Source organism: Chlorocebus sabaeus, chromosome X, assembly GCF_047675955.1.
Source record: "Chlorocebus sabaeus isolate Y175 chromosome X, mChlSab1.0.hap1, whole genome shotgun sequence".
Lineage (NCBI taxonomy): Eukaryota > Metazoa > Chordata > Mammalia > Primates > Cercopithecidae > Chlorocebus > Chlorocebus sabaeus.
Window position 1 is genome coordinate 46,249,263 of NC_132933.1, and position 21,698 is coordinate 46,270,960.

Consider the following 21,698-nt stretch of genomic DNA (forward strand, 5'->3'; position numbering starts at 1 on the left):
CTTGAGTATCTGGGATTACAGGCACCTACCACAACACCTGGCTAATTTTTGTATTTTTAGTAGATACAGGGTTTCACAGTGTTGGCCAGGCTGGTCTCAAACTCCTGACCTCAGGTGATCTTCTTGCCTCGGCCCCCCAAAGTGCTGGGATTACAGGTGTGAAGCACGGCACCCAGCCTCTTGTTATTAAAATTTAGTTTTAGCGCTTACATTTAGATTGATAATCCATCTTGAGTTGATTTTTGTATATAATTAAAGGTGGGGGTTTGATTTCATTTGGATGTAGATATCCAGTTGTCCCAGAGCCATTTGTTGAAAAAGATTATGATTTCTATCATTGAATTGCCTTGGTACCTTTTAAGGTTTTATTTTTGGACTTTGTTTCTGTTTCATTGATCTCTATGGCTATTATATGCCCATATCATGCTGTCTTGGTTACTTGATTAAGTTTTAAAATCAGATAGTGTTAAGTCCTACAGTTTGTTCTTGTTTTTCAAGATTGTTTTTTTCTGGATCCTTTGCCTCTCCATATACATTTAAAATAAGCTTGTCTATTTCTATAAAAAGAACCTGCTAAAATTTTCATAGGGATTACATTGAATCTGTAGATCAGTTTGTGGAGAATTGCCATCTTAACAATAGCAAGTCTTTCAATCCATGAACATGGAATATATCTCCACTTATTTAGATATTCTTTAGTTTTTCTTAGCAATTTTTTTTTTTGTCAATGTACAGGTCTTATACTTCATTTGTTAAGTTTATTCCTAAGTATTATAATTCTTTTCGATGCTATTGTGAATGAAATTGCTTTCTTATTTTCATATTGTTTAGTACAATTATTTTTTAATAATGTCCATATGTGTATGCCATATTTAATATGCTAGCAGGAACCAGTCAATCACTGATGCTTGCCATGGGAACAAAATTCTGGGCATTAAGTATCTAGGTGCAGATTTTGCCCTTAAAGAATGAAAGTCTTAAAAAATTAAAGTATGTTAATACAGAAATAGTCCTGGGAATTCAATTAGAAGACATGACAAAATGCTAATATTAAGGCTTTCTTAATATTGCTGACTTGTATTTCTTGATAGTTTATTGATTTTTAAAAATCGTTATAAATGTACCCCTTTGCATTTAATATGTATCAATCAGCAAATTACTAGAATGTGCTTATGTTGACACTTCTGATCTCAAGTTAATGGTTTGTTATAGTGCTCATCTGTGCTTCCATCATATTAAAAACGTTATTTAGGGGAAAAAATTGCACCCCACAGTTAGTTGTTACAACAAAAAGGAGATATATTTTGCCAGGTTCAACATACTGTTTTTCTGGCCTTTTATAGACAGCTAGCATTGAAATCACTGTCCTTAAAGCATGATCTTGCAGAATGTCTTTATAAGATAAAATGAGGTATTATACTTTAAAAACTGGGTAATATTAGGGTTTTTCTAATTAGGTGAAGAAAATTTAAGTATATTACAGCTGGCCCTTGAACAATGGAGGGTTTAGGGGTACTAATCCCCACACAGTAAAGAAACAAATATAACTTTTGAATCCCCAGAACTTAACTACAAATAGCCTACTGTTGATGGAAGCCTTACCACTAACATAGTCGATTAACACGTATTTTGCATGTTATATGTATTATTATATACTGTATTCTCATGATAAAGTAAGCTAGATAAAAAGAAAATGTTGTCAAGAAAATCATAAGGAAGAAAGGAAGAAAAAAAAATTTACCAGTTTTTAAGTGGAATTGGATCATCATAAAGTTCTTCATCCTCGTCATCTTCATGTTGAACAGGGTGAGGAGGAAGAGGAGAGGGTGGTCTTGTCTCAAGTGTGGCAGAAGTGGAAGAAAATTCATGTATAGTGAATTTGCACAGTTTAAACCTATGTTGTCTGAGAGTCAACTGTATATTGTTTAAAGTTTTTAGTGTTTCTCTTTTAAATTCTTTTTCTTCTTGGGCACCAGTTATGGCTTATTCACTAGTAACCATTAATGGACACTAAACAAATGACCAAGTTTATTTGTGCATGTTAATAGAAAAACTCAGAGTGTCATGCTTATTTCAACAGCTAAGTTTTACTAGCAGAAATTTACTGTTTCATATGGTAAAATTAATGGTATTTTGTGGTACTCGGCCCCTGAGAAAATTTAAGAACCACCAAGTTAAATAAATCATTATTAGAAAAGAACAGAAATGTAAATATACTCAGTGCACTCATTTGCTTATAGGTAGCTAAGACCCAGCAAAACCTATACTCCCAATTTAATGACTACCCTGTATGTCACTTTTAGGGTGTAGTAAGTCAAAAAGCAGTTAACACCTCATTCTAACAAAACATAAATGTCAACTACACAGTTGTTTGCCTGAAAGCTAGGGAGAGCAGAAAAAAACAAAACAAAACAAACAAACAAACAAAAGTCTTGTCCATTGTTTTCAGAGTTTCCAAACAGATAGATGAGTGTTTTTTTCTTATGTGTTTTCTAAAACTTAAAGCTATTGAAATTGCTATGTAAAGTTTTGTTATTCATATGTTGAAAGAAATACGTAAATTATGTTCATGGGATATTTTGGCCTTAGATTAATGATTGTGTGACTTTTTCTCCTATAGACATGCTGCGAAGGAAGGTAGAAGAGGTAACACAGGTTTTTGAGGATCGTCTTCACAAGGAGCATGCACGCGATGTCAACACTGCTTTTCATTGAATGACCGTATCTTCAGCATGTCGTTTCTGGATTATTACCTACAAATTCTGATGTTAAATAGAGTAGTATTTATACTTAATATTTCATCTTGATCGTAAATGAATTGTACATCTTTTTTTTCATTTAAATATTGTACTGTTGAGAATTATACCTTAGTTTTTAGTATTAGAAAATCAAAATTATACTAACCCCTTTGTCCAGACAGCAACCTCTTAGATGTTGACCCTGTATGTGTAATTTATGTCTTACTCTCCCTGGCATCAGTACACATCATCCTTCTCACTCCAGTTGAATCGTAGGGTGATGTTTGCCAAAAGTACATGCCAACATATATAGTGCTAGATACTGTAAAGTCTCTTCTTCTTAAAGGAACCTCCTCTCTAGTTTGAGATATAATTAATGCTTGTCTGTATAAAAACAATATAGATAATATAAAGAAGTACAGTATGAGTTATAGAAAGTGTGTTATAGAGATTCAGAGCAGGGAGGACAAGTTAGGGTAGATTATTATTAAAAGGTTAAGGAAAGGTAAGTTTCAAGGAATTCGGTTATTTTTAATGTATGGCTATACTGGCATTTTATTTGGTTTTAGCATATGATTTATAGTTGGTGATTTCTGTGTATTTGTTTGTTTGCTTTTTTTTTTTTTTTTTAATAAGCCTTCTTCTTAGGTTTGGAACAGTGTGTTCTCCTGTGTTTCATGTTTCACCTAAGTCATAAATAAAGGTAATGTCCTGAAAAAAAAAAACACGTAATACTGAAGTTAACTATTAAAATTTTTAAGTGGATAGAGCTCAGTCACCTAGAATTTACTGAGCTAAATTTTCTGTTGTACTGATTGTACGCGACCATCCTGGCAGGTACACATTACACGAAGAAATATTTTTGAAATGAATATTAGCCATGATCAGTCTTATGAGCAGACTAAATGCCAAAATTGACATGGACTCTTTTTTTTCTACTCAAACTTTTCCAAGCAGCAGCTTCTTATCCAGGAAGTTTTTGTAACCACGCAGAATTATAGAATGTGAAAGTAATACAGAACTCGTATAATCTTGTGGATTATTTCTGTAGATAAACACAACTTTTAAGTATAATCTTTAGTACTCTCTAATTTTTCAGTTCAGTATTATTACTCTTATACCCTAGATAATAGTAATACTAAAGACATTTTTTCCCATTGCTTTTGGAGATTCAACTCTTGTAAAGTAGCCTGCGTACAAGTTCTACATTCAGTAATGAGAATATAGTGTATCACAGGAAACAGTGACTCTAATCTTGTTCCTGCCTAATTAACTGGACAAATAATTTCATCTTGGGCATTATCTTTGTCCATAAATGAAAAAGTTGCATCATATTAGGGTTTCCCAAACTGTTTTGTGAGAAGAAACTGGTTTTCATTTCTCTGAAGTTTTGAGATTCCTTTATGTCTTTTCACTGTGAGTAGAGTGCATTTTCTATATTTCCTAAGTAAAATAAAGAAAAAGGAAACTACAATACTGTTTATACTATCTTATTGTTACATTATCTTCAGTGGGAGTTCTAGTGTTTTTCCCAGTACATAGAAGATGCCAGAGGATGGCAACTGGCTTCTAGATTGATATAGTAATGCTATTAAGACTTACAGGGTGATCTCAATGTACTGTCTGGAATTGTACATTGGACTAAATCATCTCTAAGATTCTTTCTGACCGTTTCTAACATGTAAGGAAATGACACTGTTGAACAGATTTTTTTTTGTTTGTTTTTTGAGACAGGGTCTTGCTCTGTCACCTAAGCTAGAATGCAGTGGCATGATCTCAGCTCACTGCAACCCCTGCCTGCTGGGCTGAAGCGATTCTCCTACCTCAGCCTACCAAGTAGTTGGGACTACAGGTGCACACCACCACACCTGGCTAATTTTTGAGTTTTTTGTAGATACGGGGTTTTGCCATGTTACCCAGGCTGGTCTTGAACTCCTGGGCTCAAAGGACCCACCCGCCTTGGCCTCCCAAAGTGCCAGGATCACAGGCGCGAGCCACTGTGCCCAGCCACATTGAACAAATCTTAATTAAAAGGTCAGAAATACAGAAATAAGCTATTTTTACCAGTGATGTTAAAGCACCATTTATGTTAGGCACTGGAGTCTTCAGCCCCTTGTAACCATTGTTAACCAGCTGACATATTAGCTGAAGAATTCTTAAAGTGTTGACACTATCCCAGTACATACCCATTTTTTAATCCTTGAAAAGATGCTATATTTGTTTCTATAACAGCATTTATGCTGTTTCATTTGGGAAATTTGAAAGACTTGCACAGTTGTTTACTCTTTTTTTTTTTTTTTTTTTTTTTGAGACGGAGTCTTGCTCTGTTGCCCAGGCTGGAGTGCAGTGGCATGATCTCCGCTCACTGCAAGCTCCGCCTTCCGGGTTCACGCCACTCTCCTTCCTCAGCCTCCTGAGTAACTGGGACTACAGATGCCCGCCCACCACGCCCGGCTAATTTTTTGTATTTTTAGTAGAGACGGGGTTTCACCATGTTAGCTAGGATGGTCTCTATCTCCTGACCTCGTGATCCGCCTGCCTCGGCCTCCCAAAGTGCTGGGATTACAGGCGTGAGCTACCGCGCCCAGCCCAGTTTACTCTTGATATTAGGTGGTGAGTAGATTCAAGAGAAGATTTTTGGTTTTAACATCTTCTTCCATATCTTGGAATCATAACTGCTTCATAATGTAGTCTTCAGAAGCATACCACAAACAAAGCACCTAAAAAGGACAAACCCAAAAAATGTGTCTCTGTTAAGAATGAGCTTCTAGATTAATTAAACTAACCTTGTTAAATTGTCAGAAAGACAAATGAGGCATATTTTTCGGTTTGTCATAAATTCTTCTAGGGGTAAAATTGTGAAATTAGGTAAGATCTCTGTGCCCATGTATAACATCTAGAGATCTCCAAGGCTTTGTATACACTGTCTGATGTCCTTCCAAGCTGGGGAGAAGGATGTTGGGGGAAACAGAATAGCTATTATTACACAGTTAACACGTTTGGCAGAATTAGAAATGGCCTGGTTTTCTTTTTAGTATAATTTTCTGAATATCTTTTTGTACCTATCACTTGCACTGGTTACAGTTATACACAGGTATGTAGAGTACTTCTTATGACCTTGCTTTCCAGTTGCAATTCCACAGCTATGTGAATATGTATCTTAGCTATTCATTTTCCACTCATCCCACCTAGTGGATTTGCAATGTAGTGTGTATCATTTCAATATCAATAGGCTATATGTTTATTAGAAGTTGTACACAAGTTTGGTGTGATGGTTGGTGTAATATTTGTTCCACCCTTTGCCACCATCCCAGAGGATAAGCACACTAGCAACCTTGGTGTATTTTTCCATTTCCTTGTCAATTCCTTGTCAATGTGTCAATTTAGACAGATTGGTTGAGCCACAAAATTCAGCTCTACCACCGTATAGGATTTACCTGGTGCAGGCGATGATGTGACCCCCATTTTGTTTATACTTATATTCAGTTCATGTTCTGTGCCAAAGCTACAAAGTGGTACATGTTATGCCTGCAGTCATTCACCTTTATGCTTCAAGAGCACAGTTATTTGCATATGATAGGTCTTAGGTAGCTCACCATGACATTTTCGATCTGATAGAAGTTCTCAGGACAGGAAATTCTACAATGTTTTTCAGTAGCTGCTTTTTGGTCCTTTGCTCTAACTTGAGCATGGCAATACAAAGCAGTTTGAATAAGTCTAAATCTACTAATTAACATTTGACTGTTTACTCATAGATTACCACTCAATCATGGAATAACTTTAAAGCCATACCTTTGTATGTGCTTGACAGTCACCCTATTCTTAGGAGGTATCCCCATTTTACAGATGAGAAAACTGGCCTAGACCAGTTAAAGAAACTTACTGAAACCCACAGTCTAGTAACTTACCAGAGTAAAAATTCAAGTCCAGATTGCCTCTAAAACCCTGTTGTGCTATACTGTCAACTGAGAAGTGAGATTCAAATCCAAGTAGTATGCCCCGCCCCCCACCATTATCTACAATCTTTTCTTCTTTGGCTCCTTGAGATGTAAGAGGGTTTCTCTTTAATTAAAAAGGTATTGACTAGGTAATGTAGTCATGGGTTCAAAATTCAAAGGGCACAAAAAGATACAATGAAGAATTATTTCTGCCCTTGTCCCTCAGCCATCCAGTTCCCCTACCTGGAGGCATTCACTCATCATTTGTCTGTAAGTTCTCCCAAAGATATGTTGTGCATATACAAGAAAACACATATATGTAAGTTTTTAAGTGACTAGAGCTCCCCTTTTTATGCAAATAGAAGCATAGTATACACATGGTTCTGCATCTTGCTATTGCACTAACTATATTTTGGAGATTATTCAGTAGCAGTTCGTAGAGAACTTTGTCATCTTTATAACTGCTGCATAGTTTTTCACTGAATGATATATTTTCATAGTTTGTTCTTGGATATTTTCATTTTTGTTTTTATAAACAATGTTGCAAGGAATGATAGTAGGTTAGAGGATATATAGTATTGAGGACTCTATTCATAACTGAATTGCTGCTTTAAAGGGAATGTACATTTATGATTTTAGTAGTATCCTCATTTGCCCCCAATAGATGTTGTACCAATTTATATTCCTACCACTAGTGTATTGAGAGCGCCTGTTTCCCCACAATCTCAATAAAACAAGTGTGTTATCAAACTTTTGGATCTTTCCCAGTCTGTCAGGTGAAAAATGGTACTTTAGTGTACTTTTAAAAACAAACTTTAAGTTTTAGAACAGTTTTAGTTACAGAAAGGTTGCATAGTACAAAGTTCCACATACCTGCAACTCAGTTTCCCTTGCATAACTCTGGTACATTTGTCACAGCTAACGAACCTTGTTATTAACTAAAGAGCATAGTTCATTCACATTTCCTTAGTTTTTACCTCATGTCTTTTTTTCTGTTCCAGGATCCCATTCAAGATACTGCATTACTTTAGTCATCATGACTCCTTTGATTCCTTTTGTCTGTGACAGATTCTCATGTTTTTGATGACCTTGCTATTTTTAAGGAGTACTGGTAGTCAGTGCACTTTAAAATTTGTGAGATTGGACATCTTTTCATACACTTAAAGACATTTGCATTTCCATTTCTCGGAACTAAGAGCCCATGCTTTTAACCACTATACTATACCTCTTTCTTGATTCACCATAATTATCAGTAAAACATTTGTGAACCTGAATACACACAGACTTCTGATTCTAAGTGGACAAAACTCTCAAGTCTCTGTTACAGATAGAGGAGAACCATTAGTACAGGTGATATAGTCAGACTCGTGTCTGATGACTCTGGCTACATCATGAAGGATGAAGCAGAGGCTCGACTGGAAACGGTAGGTAGGCTGGATAAATCCTTGAAAGAAAAGCAGTGTTGATAAGAAGTTCAGAGGAAATTACAGAAGAGCCAGGAATTAGTGGTAATGAATGAGAGAATCAAAAAGTCAAAGGTGACTCGGTTTTTTGAGCTGGATATTTTGGGTCTTCTTTTGAACCTAGATGAGCAATTCAAAATCAATATTTGGACAATGTTCAGCATACCTGTCACTCGAGACCTACTTTCTCTTTCTGTTGCCATAGCTCTGTGCTACTACAATTCCCAGAGCCCCATGCTCCATCACAATCCCCTTAGAGTCCGCCGCGCGGAGTTCTGGGACTTGAGGTCCGCGGCCTATTTACGCAAGTTGGAGGTAGGGGGCCGTGGAAACATGAAGAGGTAAGGAATTGTCTGAAGAGCAGGCGGCAAGGGGAGCTCTGTTCTACTTTTTCTTTTGAAAATGGCTTCAATTGCTTTCTGGTTTGGGTATTGCACGTTCTCGGGATGCGATTTCGTGGGAGCGGGAAGACGACAAAGGAGACGGGAGGAGGGGAGACGAGCTGAACAGGCCTGCAGAGCGAAGGTCAGGAAGGGCTGCCACCGGGCCCGGCTGCTGTGGGTATGCCCTCCCGGCACGGGCCCCGGGAGCTGGCCGGGTGCTGCGGCTTCGTCGTTTCACACGGACCCAGCTAGGCAAAAGGGTTTGAGGCTGACCAATTCCCGGCGCCGGAGATGAAGGTACCTCGGGCCAACCCCTCCTCGTCCTCCCCTACCTCCACCTCCACCTGAGAGAGGCTCGGGGCCAGCGTATTTATTTGCAACGTCTGTGTGTTGGAGACTACTTGCTCGGGCCCCGAAACCATATAGCGCTTTCCAATCTTAAAGTAAAGGAGCGATACTTTGTTTCTAAATGTAGAAGGAGAGCACCAAAGCGGTTGGATTTTTTGGGATGGGGGGAGGGGAGGTGGAAGGCATTGCTGGGCTCAGTTCCCCTTACTGGTCCTGAGGTAAATGGCCGCTTGAGCCTAAATGACCCGAGCCTCCCAACTATTGACAGGCTTAAATTAATTTTTAGATTCACGCTGCAAGTAGAATCATCACTCTGGAATAGTGCAGTGCGTTTAAAATTCTTACTGATATGTTTTCCTGCATTGTCAGTTCCTTGCATCTTTTAAAAAACCGTTTTTGACTTTCCCTGCCTGAAACTAACCTTTAACGTTTTTTTTTTTTTTTTTTTTTTGCAGTATCTCATCCATGCAAAATAATGTATAATGTATATATACAGCTTAAAGAATAATAAAGGTTCGCATCCACTGCAAGCTTCAGAAATAGGACATTGCCAGTCCCTTAGAAGTCTACTGTGTCTTTTCCCTCCCTTCGTTCCCCTCTGAGGTGACCACTATCCGGAATTTTGCGTTACTAATTCCCTTGCTTTTAAAAAAGCAAATAGTTTCTAGTACATATGAATTTATCCCTAAACGAAATGTTCCTAGTTTTATCTATTTTTCAACTTTATACAAATGGACACATATGTTAATTTTTCCGTGACTTGCTTTATTTTTTTACACAACATTTCTTTTTGAGATTCATGTGTGTTGATGTCTAGAAACTTTAAACTTAGTAAGAAGTTTTGGGATTCTAAGTAATAAACAATTGAGATACTTAAAATGAATTTTTTAACACCTTGGGCCTAAAGATAATTTAGAATTTTCCAAAATAGGGCCAAGTCTTTCTAGAGCCTGGGAATATTGTTTTTAATTATGGGTGTTAGTTTTTCTAGACTTTATCATAACCTCACTAGGAAAGAGCTATTTTATAAGGAAAGTATTTAATATTTGGTTTTTTTCCTGGAGTTAATTCATTTTTTGTATTTTTTTTATAATCTGTTGTTTCATGCTTAAATGGCCCTGTTATTTCTTTACACTCTAATAAGAGTTTTTAATTACTTAGTTAGATCATGCTAGCCATGGCCTAGATTTCTACACAGTGGTGCCCAGGCTATAAAAATGTTATGACTATCTTCATATTTCTTTCTGCATTCTCTCCTTGGAGATCTCCTCCTCAGAGCTCCAGATCTTGTTATCACAGATGACTCAAGATTTATACATTCAGCCTCGGACTCTCATCTCTCATTTTCCCTTTAGGCAGTCACTCATGCTGTCCCTTCAGAATCATGTATTTGAAGTACTCCTGATACTTCATGCTGGCATTTCTGTTGTAAAAGGTACTAGACTCAACATGACTAAAACAATACTGACTTTCCCTTTCCCAAATCATTTATTCCATCTGGAGCTTTGGCTTTCCTTCATTGGTACCATTGTTCTCTCAGTTACACAGACTGAAATTTTGGGATTATCTTTGACTTCCTTGCCTCTGCTTCCAAAAGTCCTCTCTCATCTAACCCTTTCTTTCCATTTTCACTATTACCATTTCAGTCTAGACCTTCATCACTGTATACTTCACTAGTTTCATAACTAGTTCTTCTTGTTTCTTCCCTTTGAATCTCTATGGCATATTATAGCCACATTCATCTGTCTAAACCATCACTTGCACTGTGTCACTTAACTGCTTGATAAATTACTACTTCTCATTATCCTTCAGTATATATTACTGTCCCTTTGTACTCTCTTTTCCTGTTTTCCTTTTGTTCATCACACACTTTTCAATGTCAGCGTAAGAGTACCTTTCTGAAGTCTTCCTTTACCACCTTTTTCTACCAATTTTCTCTTCTGTGAATTTCTACTAATTTGGCCTATGCTTCTATGTGTTATTATTCTCTCCTCCCACCGCCGCCAAAGCACATGCACACAACACGTACATACATGTTTTTTCTCCCTAAATAGATTGTGACCTTCTTAAGGATCGAGACTATGTCTTAAACACCTTTGACTTCCCTCAGTACCTAGCATAGTGCATTCTGTGTAGACAGGTAGTTAGTAAGTATTCATGGACTAAATGGTAAAGGGCAATGAATTGTTGGAGAAGTGTCTTTGAATAAATGGGGTCTCTAATGGTAGATAATATAGATAAGGAATATATTTTGAGACTCACAGTCTCTACTGTTTTCTGTATATATTCTTATATCTACTCCAGGGTAAACAGCTGTGTGAAGAGTGATGAGCATGTCCTGGAGGAGCTGGAAACAGAAGGGGAGAGGCAGCTGAAAAGCCTCCTTCAGCATCAACTTGATACTTCTGTCTCCATTGAGGAGTAGGTATTGATTTTGCAAACGGAGAGTATCATAGAGTCTCACCTCCAGGTGACAGATCTCTCTTAAAGCCTAGATGGAATGTTCCTCTCCCACCTCCCTTTCTTTGTCAGACTTCAATGTATTAGGCAGAGTTTTGATTCTGTGTCTTCCTCTGGGAAGCCTCCCATATCTCACTAAGTCTGGGCCAAGTACCTATTTTATGTCCTCCTACAGCATCTCATATTTCCCTTAACATAGCACTTGTAACCCAGTATTATCATTGCCTGTTTACTTGCCTCTGTTCCACTGTTTTTCCACAAAAGCAGGAGCCATTTTTATCTTTTTAAAGCTATTAAATCCTTAGTATCTAGCAGAGTATCTGATGCATAGTAAATACTCAATAAATATTTGTTGATTTAGTTTATTATTCCTAGATGAGGGGACTATTGATGGAGTTACATTTTGTTGCAGTCGCTTAGAAATAAGATGTAAAAGAAAATTTGCTAGTGAGTTTCATTGTACCTCTTACAGTGTAGAACCTCCATTTTTGTGAATGGTAGTAACCTCAAGATGTTCTTACTCTCCTCCTGCACGTTTTGCAGATGTATGTCTAAGAAAGAGAGCTTTGCTCCTGGTACTATGTACAAGCCCTTTGGGAAGGAAGCAGCTGGGACTATGACTTTGTCCCAATTCCAGACACTGCATGAGAAGGACCAGGAAACTGCCTCTCTCAGGGAATTAGGGCTTAATGAAACAGAAATCTTGATCTGGAAGAGCCATGTTTCAGGTGAAAAGGTGAGTGGGGTAATTTTGTTGTTTGTTTGTTTGTTTGTTTGTTTTTCTCCTCGAAGGAACAGCAAAATCTCTTCATTTTAGCATTGAGAGCCTTTTCATTTTTAGTTCTCACAAAACTGAGCTTGGTGTCTGAATCTTCTTTGATTTTTAGAATGCAGACATTGGTAAAAGAGAAGCTGTTCCTTGACTTCTTAGCTAACACTTTCTGTAAACACTCATTTCTGGGCCCAGGTCATCTTTTTACTTGAGACACCAGATCATCAGGTTCAGGTTGTGTCCTCTATGATGTATGCCGTCTCATTCCTCTGGTTTCAGAAGACAAGACTGAGGGCAACTCCAGAAGCAATACAGAACCGTCTTCAAGATATTGAAGAAAGGATCTCAGAGCGTCAGCGCATTCTTTGCCTGCCACAGAGATTTGCAAAGAGCAAACAGCTGACCCGGCGAGAAATGGAAATAGAAAAGTCTTTATTTCAGGGAGCTGATCGTCACTCCTTCCTTAAGGCTCTTTATTACCAAGGTATGTGATCCCCACTGACTTTGATATATTCTTTCACTGAGAGAAAGATTAAACAGCAGGGCATTAAATATGAAGAGTTAGTGAAGGGAATAGGGGAAAGACAAACTGTCACTACTTTTGAGGAATGTATAATACCATAAGAGAGACAAATATGTGCACAGTTAGTTGCATGACAACATGGAAACTATTACAGAGATTTGAATAAAATGCTGAGGTAGCGCAGAATACAGAGCATCTAAGTCTAGTTGGGGGAGTCAGAAATTGACATTTATACTAACTCCTGATGGATCAGTGGGCATTTGTCAGGTAAATAAAGGGGAATGGACATAAAAGATAGTAAATAGCAACAGGATTATGAAAGAACCTGGTGTGTCTAAGGAACAATGAGAAGTTTAATGTGGCAGGAGTAGAAGGAGTGGCAGGGAATGACAGGAGTTGACACTGGAAGGAAGAGGAGGCGAAGCTAGATTGTGAAGGGTCTTTAGGCTGAACTACAAATTAGCACAAAAAATATAGATAAATAGTATGTGTCTTAACAAGAAGGATTTAGTTTGACAGATAAGTTTTGCTAGATGCTGTGGAAGGTGCATCGAAGTTTAAGAAATGGTTCCTCACCTTGTGCCAAGTATAGTCTGGTTGGAGAGAGAAACATGTAACATTTAGTGACAATACTAGATACATTTGCTAAGTGTTGTTGGAGTTCAGAGGAGGCAAAGGCCACTGTGTATTGGTGTGATTGAAGAAGGCCTCTCAGAGGAGGTAAGATTTAAATGTTCTTTTAGTACTACCTATTCTTTAGAAAAGAGAGGTACTGACATTTCAATTGCAACAGATGGTGTGAGCACTGTGTAGTGTGCTTACTATGGAGGAGATGTGAGACAAGGTTAGAAAGGTAGCTAAAAATTTTGAACTGTATTTGGTGACTAGTATAGACCTATACAGAGTTAGTTATCAGTTAGTTTCAATATGATTGAAGGTTTTTGAACCAGAAGTAACATGATAAAAGCCATATTTGAAAATTATTAATCTGGTGGTCAATACATAGGATTAGAGAGAGGAAGAACTGGAAGCAGGGAGAATGGATAGGAGATATTATAGTCATTTAGGCATGAAGACTTGGTCTAGAGTGATAGTAGTGAAATTGGAGAGAGGTAGGTTTATAAGGGAAGGACTAATAAAACTTGTTGACTGAAAATGAAGGAGGGAGGTCAATGGAGAGGTATGTGTCAAAGATAATCCAGAGGTTTCAAGGCTGTGTGACTTACCAATTGGCAAATTTAAGAAAACCTTTATGGGGAAATTTTGAGGAAGGATGATGAGTTTGATTTTAAACATGTTGACTTTGTGAGAATAGCAGGATCATCAAATGCAGATGTTGAGGAGACAGTTGGAAATGCAGCAGTGAAGCTCAGGAAAGAGGTCAGAACTAGATATATAGAACTGGGAATCAACTCTCCTTAGATGACATGTTAAGGCCGTGAGAATAGATGAATGATTTGTTAGAAATAGAAAGACTATAGACATGGCAGAGCAGTGGTGAAGGAAGGAATGAATGAACAAATGAATAGCCTTTTGTGGAGAGACATTTAGCATAAAGATTAAGAACATGGACTCTGGAGGCAGACTGCCTGGGAAAATCCTGGCTCCCCCACTTACTAGCTATGAGATGCTAGGCAAGTTACCTCTCTATGCTTCAGTATCTTCATCTGTAAAATGAGAATATTAATAGTAGCTATGTTATAGGGTTATTAAGAGGATTAAGTGAGATAATACATGTAAATCACTTAGAGCAGTACCTGGTATTTGGGGTGGAGGGCGGGTGGTGTATGAATCTGTTCTGTTTCCTATCTTTGAAACTCCTTGCTTTAAACCTTCACAGCATACCACAAAAAGACAAGTGCAGACAAGTACATGACCTCAATGAAGAGGAAGATAAAATTAGGCACAAAAGGCAAGTCGAGAGTTTTCTTATAGTGTTAGATTTAGGAATGTAACCTAGGGTCCCAGTTGAGCACTTATTTAATTCCATATTCAGTATATGACAATGTTTATAGGCAATGATCCAGAAGGAGCATATTATCCTGATACAGAATATTAAAGAGAGGAGTTAGTAGAAGTTTTAAAGCTTTTACATTTAGTGCTGTTGTTTTTTCTCTATACATTTAAGTTGTTGTACCAGACATAAATTGACCTTAATGATTTTTAGATCCCATTTCACAAATAATTCTGAATATTTTTATTAATCAGTAAAGTATAATGATTGATGATGATATGATAGCTAATATTTTCTTACTTTTGAAATGAACTTCCAATAAAATTGCATGGGGCTTCTTCTTTTTTGGTGTACAATTCTGTGAATTGTAAATCATGTAGATTCATGTAACCACCACCACAATCAAGAAAGAGAACAGCTTCATCACCTTAAAAAACTCCCTCATGCTGTCCCTTTATAGTCATTCTCAACCCACCATAATTCCTGACAATCACTGATGGTTTTCCATCACTGTAGTTTTATCTTTTAGAAAATGTCATGTAAATAGAATCATACAACATGTAACCTTGTGAGATTGGCTTCTTTCACTCAGCATAATGCCTTTGAGACTCATTTGAGTTGTTGCGTGTATCAATAGTTCATTCATTTTGCTGAGTAGCGTTTCATCATATGGACATTCCAAAGTTTGTTTATCCGTTCACCCATTGAAGTACATTTGGGTTGTTTCCAGGTTATGATGGCTATGCATAATATTGATATGAACGTTCTTGTACAGGTTTTTTTGTGAACATAAGTTTTTATTTCTCTAAGGTAAATATCTAGAAGTGGGATTACTGGGTCATATGGTAAGTGTACATTTAACTTTATATGAAACTGCCAAACCATTTTCCAGACTGGCTGTACCATTTTGCATTTTCACCAGCAATGTATGAGAGTTCTGGTTGCTCTACATCTTTGTCAGCACTTGGTATTGTCAGTATTTATTTTGGTTATTCCAATAGCTGTGAAGTGGTACCTCATTGTAGTTTTAATTTGCATTTCTTTAATGGCTAATGATGTTGAACATCTTTCATGTGCTTATTTACCATCCTTATATCCTGTTTGCTAAAGTGTCTGTTCAAATCTTTTGCTGTTTTATAATTGGGTTGTTTATATTCTTCCTGATGACTTTTGAGAGTTCTTTATATATTCTAAACACAATCTTCTGTTGGATATGTGATTTTCACACATTTTCTCCCAGTCTGTAGCTTGTCTTTTCATTCTCTTAACAGTGTCTTTTGCAGAGCAAATTTTTTTATTGTGGTAAAATATCCATATCATAAAATTTACCATTTAAACCATTTTTAAGTGTGTAGTTCTATGGCATTAAGTACTTTCACATTGTTCTGCAACTATCACAACCATCCATCTCCAGAAATTTTTCATCTTCCCAAACCGAAACTCTGTACTTATTAGATACTAACTCCCCGTTTTCTCCAACCCACCACCCTCTGGAACCACCATCCTACTTTCTGTCTCTATGAATTTGACTACTCTAGGTACTTCATATAAGTGGAATCATACAATATTTGTCCTTTTGTGACTGGCTTTAGTTAGCATAATATCTTCAAGATTCATCTAAGTTGTAGCATGTGTCAGAATTTTCTTTTTAAGGTGGAATAATATCCCATTGTATGTATATAGCACATTTTGTTTATCTGTTCATGGATGCTTAAGTTGTTTCCATGTTTTAGTTTTTGTGAATAATGCTGCTCTGAACATGGGTGTACAAATATCTGTTTGAATACCTGCTTTCAGTTATTGTGGGTATATACTCAGAAGTGGAATTGCTGGATCACATGGTAATTCTACATGTAATTTTTTGAGAAACTGCCATATCATTTTCCATAGAGACTGTACCATTTTACATTCCCACCAGCAATGCACAAGATAAGAGTTCCAGTTTCTCCATACCCTTGACAACACTTATTATTTTCTTTTCTTAAAAAATAATAGCCATCTTAGTGGGTGTGAAATGGTATCTTATTGTGGTTTTGATTTCAATTTCAATTTCCCTGATGATTAGTGATGTTGAGCATCTTTTCTTATGCTTTTTGGCCATTTGTATATCTTCTTTGGAGATGTATCTGTTCAAATCTCTTGTCCATTTTTAAAATAAGTTACTTGTTTGTTGTTGAGTTGTGGAAGTTCTATATATATTCAGTATATCAATATATACACTGATAATTATAAGATACCTGATTTGCAAATATTTTCTCCTATTCCGAGAGTTGACTTTTCACTCTGTCCTTTGATGCACAAAGTTTTTAATTTCAATGAAGTCCAATTTGTCGATTTTTTTCTTTTGTCGTCTATGCTTTTGGTGTCATACCAAGAAATCATTGCCAAATCCATTGTTATGAAATGAAGGCTTTTCCTTATGTTATCTTCTGAGAGTGTTATAGCTTTAGCTGTTACATTTAGGTCTTTGAACCATTTTGAGTTAATTTTTGTGTATGGTATTAAGGTAAGAATTCAACTTCATTTTTTTCATGTTGATATTCAGTTTTCCCAGTGCCACTTGTTGAAAAAAGACTGTTCTTTCCACACTGAATGATCCTGGCACCCTATTCAAAAATCATTTGACTATATATACCTGTCTTTATGCCAGTACCACACTGTTTTAATTACTGTAACCTTGTAGTAAGTTTTGAAATCAGGAAGTATGAGAACTCCAACTTTGTTCTTTTTCAAAATTGTTTTGGATATTTAGGGATCGGTTGAGATTCCATATGAATTTTAGAATGGATTTTTCTATTCCTGTAAAAAATGTTATTGACATTTTGGTAGGACTTACATTGAATCTGTACATCACTTTGGTTAGTATTGACGTCTTAACAGTGTTGTCTTCTAATTCATGAACATGGGATGTCTATTTGTGTCTTCTTTAATTTCTTTCAGCAACATTTTGTAGTTTTCAGTGTATAAGTCTTTTACCTCAGAGAAAATGTTTTCCAGTCTTCTAAAATCTTGTTCATCAGTTGATCCTTTCATGGGTTGCTTTTTATGTATGTGCATTTATACGTATCTAAGAACTCTACCTGTTCATGAAAAAGATATTTTCCTGTGTTTTCTTCTGATAGTTATATAGTTGTACTTTTTACATTTAGATCTATGATCCATTTTGACTTGATAATTATCTAAGGTATGAAGTTTAGTTTAAAGTTCACTAATTTTTTTTTTTTTTGGCTTCAAATGTCCTGTTGTTTTAGAACCAACTGTTAAAAGAGTATCCTTTCTCCATTTACTTGCCTTTGCATTTTTGTCAGAAATCAATTGGCCACATTTGTGTGTTAATACTTAACCTCATAATTGATGGTGAAAAGTTGAAATTCTTCCCCAAAGATCAAAAATAACATGAGGATGTCCACTCTTTCCACTTCTGTTCACAGTGGAATGAAATTCAAAATAAATAACAGAAGCACATTTAGGAAAATTACAAATATGTGGAAATTAACATTCTACCAAACAATCAATGAATTAAAAGGAAATCAAAAGGAACATTAGAATGTATTTTGAGATAAATTAAAACACAACATGCCAAAACTTATGGAGTACAATAAAATCAGTGTTTAGGGGGTATTTAGCTGTAATGCCCATAGCTATATGTGCCTATATTAATAAAGAAGAAAGATTTCAAATTAATAACTGAAATCTCCACCTGAAGACCTTACAAAAAGAAGAGCAAACTAAATCCAAATCAAGCTGATGAAAAAAAATAATAAAAAATGGAGCAAAAATAAATGAAATAGAGGAAAAAATAGAGGACATCAACAAAACCAAAAGTTAGTTCTTGAAAAGATCAACTAATTTATAATCCCTTAGCTAGACTGATGAAGTTAAACAGAAAGAAGACTCAAATTTCTAAAACTCAGCTCTATTTTGGTTCTTATTTGTATGGAACATCTTTTTCCATCTTTTTGCTTTCAATCTATTTGTGTTTTTGAATCTAAAGTATGTCTCATGACAGCAAATAGTTTGGATTATATTTTCTTCTTTTAATCAATTATTTCAATCTCTGCCTTTTGAGTGGAGAGTTTAGTTCATTTATTTTAATGTATTTAATTAGTCTGTTAATAAGGATTTACATCCGCTGTTTTACTTTTTGTTTTGTTTCTCTTGTATCTTTTTTGTTCCTGTGTTCCTCCATTTATTCCTTCTTTCATGTTAAATAGATTTTTCCAATGTGCCATTTTAATTAACTTCTTGCCTCTTTTACTATTAGTGTGTGTATGTGTGTGTGTGTGTGTTAGTGGTTGCTCTGGGGATTACAATTAACCTCTTGGCTTAAATAAATTAATTTGTATTAAAACCAACTTAATTTCAATTATATTAAAAAACTTTGTTTAGCTGTTCTCTACCTCCCATACTTTCTACTGTAATTGTCATACCAATTACATCTCAGAATGTGGCTTTTCATTGAAGTGCCAGGCAGGTCAAATCGTTCCATCCAGGTAAAATAGTGAAAATTCTCCAAGGATGGTGCTTTTGTGGTGCTCCAGAACTGGTCTGCCACTCCAGTTTCAGATAGACCGCTGGGTTTTGCAGCTTCTGTTGTTGCGAGGTTGTTGGTTTTCAAGGCTACTGCAAAGCTAGAGAAGGGGAAATGGGATGATGGAAAGTTGAAATGCTACAAACCTCGCTGTTTGAGTTACATTCATCTCTTAGTATATGGATAGCCAATTGTCCTGGTGCCTGTAGTTGAAAAGACTATTCTTTTCCATTGAATTGTCTTAATATCTGTGTGAAAAATCAATTGACCATAAATGTAAGAGGCTTTTAAAAATTTTTTTTCTCTTTATTTTCAGCAATTTGATTATGCCATGTCTCTTCTGGGCATGAGTTCTTTGTTATTTCAAATTCTTGGTTTCTTACCCCTTCCACCTGCTACCATTTACTCTTCGTAACATTTAAATGTACCATACATTCTCTCCAGGTTTTATAACTTTATTCAATGGGAGTGACAGAGTGAAGTGTGCTTACTTCATCTTACCCAGAAACAAGTCCTAATAGCTACTAATTTTGAGGACTTATTTGTGCCAGTCCTTGTGCTAAGTATTTTTGTAAATTATCACATTTAAACCTTACAGCACTCTATGAGATAGTACAGTATTATATCCAATTTACAGAAAATGAGATTGAGCTTCAGTGGGCATAAGTGATTTTCTTAAGATCAAAGTGGCCATGCTGGGACTTAAATCCATGTCTGTCCTTACACAAAAGTCTATACTTTTGTCCACAGCACTTGTATATGTGATTGGAAAAGATTTATTGGTTTATTAAGTGTGATTTTACTGTATCTCGAGACAAACTTTTCTGGAGTTATACGTATTCCATTTTCTAACCTTGAATCAGTGAGAAAGAAACATAAATTAGCTCTTGAAATATATTTCCTCTGAAATCTTCAACTATAGTATGGTACTCTGTGACTACAACCTTTTTCTTATCCTTCTGGCTCGCATAACTCTCTTTAATTCACACACTTTCTCTTCAATCCTGTTTACGTGTCCGGTTCCTTGACCTTTTTATTTTCTCCCAGTCTGTCAATCCCTTTCTGTTTCTTCTTCCTTTCAAATCTCGCTTAGACACTGTCATCCATTATTTAACCACCCATCTTGACAATGAATCATTCTCTTTGCTTCCTTGTCTATGTATCACATCTACTCAGCAAAACCTCAAACTCAAATCAACCAAACTAATTGCCTTCTCTATTTCTACATCATGGCTTCTGGGCATTGCTAGAAAGAAATCATAACTTTGTTGATTATTGCCTCTACAACTTTCTTGTCTCTGTTATTGGTTAGAGCCTCTCCCTTGTTCAACAATCTATCTCCTACTCCCTAGTGAGCTCACTATTTCATTCCTTATAAATACGATTTTAGATCCTCATTACTCTTTCCTTTCCTATTATTTTGTCATTTTTAACAGTCTTCCATCCTATTTCAAAGGAAACTGCCATCGGCAAGAACTTTCATCCATTTCCTGCTTCATGCTCTGTTAATTTCTGTATCCTCATCCTTGTTTTCTTCCCTCTTGACTCAGTGCTGGGGAAGTCCTTCCAGCTTATGGCTAATTTGTATAATTTTGTGCTGGATCCTATCCCTTTTATCTTTAAAGAACTTCAGTCATCCCCAGTATTGCTTATCTCCTTTTAGGGTTTTAACATGACTTGTATCACTTGTCAGACTCCATGGTCTACATATGCCTACCATGAACTATCTAAAGAAAATGATAAAAATGAAAAATGTCTTTCAATTGATTAGCTACTTGAACAAATAATACATTTAGATCTTCTTCTTCTATTGTATACCATAATAAGTAGCAGTTCATTTAAAAAGTGAAATATAAAAATTTAAATCCTAAAAAGATAATATTAAATAGGTAATATCATATGTTAATATTTTTGATATCCTAATGGGAAAAGATTTTTTCTATTCTTTGTTTTCAGTGAAAATTTTCAAACACACAGAAAAGTTGAAAGAATTTTATCACAAAGAACCATTATATTACCATCTAGAATCTACCATTAATATTTTGCCTTATCACATATCTATCTATACCCATACCCATCTATCAATCCATCTTTATTAATGTATTTTAGAAAACCACTGATGTAAATTCCTTCCCCCAAATACTTCAGCATGTATACTGTTAATTAGAGTTAAATATTTATTAATGATTTTTCTTTTGTTGCAAAATTTGCAAGCAGTTAAATGTAAAGATATTTTAAGTGTTCGTTTGTTGACTTTTGACCAGTATATAAATCTGTGTAGTGATATACTGGTAAATGTTTAACAACTAACTCTCCGGCGGGTGGGGGGGGGGGGCGGGGAAAACCGGCCCTGATTTGTATCATTTGCCAGTTTCTAAGGTGTACATATTACCACCATAGCCAGTTTCAAGCTACCAATATGTTATCACTGAACATGAAATTAGGAATAAAGACAATCATCGGACCATCTCCAGGACACACTGTGTAACTTAACCCTTATCAACACAGAAGATTACTATCACCCCAGAAAGTTTCAGCTTACTTCTTTCCAGTAATTCCCATCCTAGAGGCAACTAGTGTTTTCATTT

At 36.1% G+C, this 21,698-nt stretch overlaps 2 protein-coding genes across 21 annotated transcripts in view; both read left to right on the forward strand.

The window, feature by feature from the left end:
- The window catches only part of NUP62CL (nucleoporin 62 C-terminal like), an 84,906-nt gene extending 80,692 nt beyond the window's left edge, over window positions 1-4,214 (forward strand). For all 8 annotated transcript variants that reach the window (XM_073013477.1, XM_073013481.1, XM_073013482.1 and 5 more), the window contains one exon: window positions 2,621-4,214. In XM_073013477.1, the coding sequence (XP_072869578.1) occupies window positions 2,621-2,715 (95 nt within the window). In that variant the 3' untranslated portion in view covers window positions 2,716-4,214. The remainder of the gene's footprint in view (window positions 1-2,620) is intronic.
- A 3,515-nt stretch (window positions 4,215-7,729) lies between these two features.
- RBM41 (RNA binding motif protein 41) overlaps window positions 7,730-21,698 on the forward strand; it is a 63,427-nt gene continuing 49,458 nt past the window's right edge. Inside the window, exons 1-6 of one of the 13 annotated variants that reach the window (XM_073013486.1) lie at window positions 8,418-8,480; window positions 9,326-9,383; window positions 11,175-11,291; window positions 11,874-12,066; window positions 12,382-12,586; window positions 14,466-14,537. In XM_073013486.1, the coding sequence (XP_072869587.1) occupies window positions 11,878-12,066; window positions 12,382-12,586; window positions 14,466-14,537 (466 nt within the window). In that variant the 5' untranslated portion in view covers window positions 8,418-8,480; window positions 9,326-9,383; window positions 11,175-11,291; window positions 11,874-11,877. The other 12 variants (XM_073013487.1, XM_073013488.1, XM_073013484.1 and 9 more) reach the window with 12 other exon arrangements.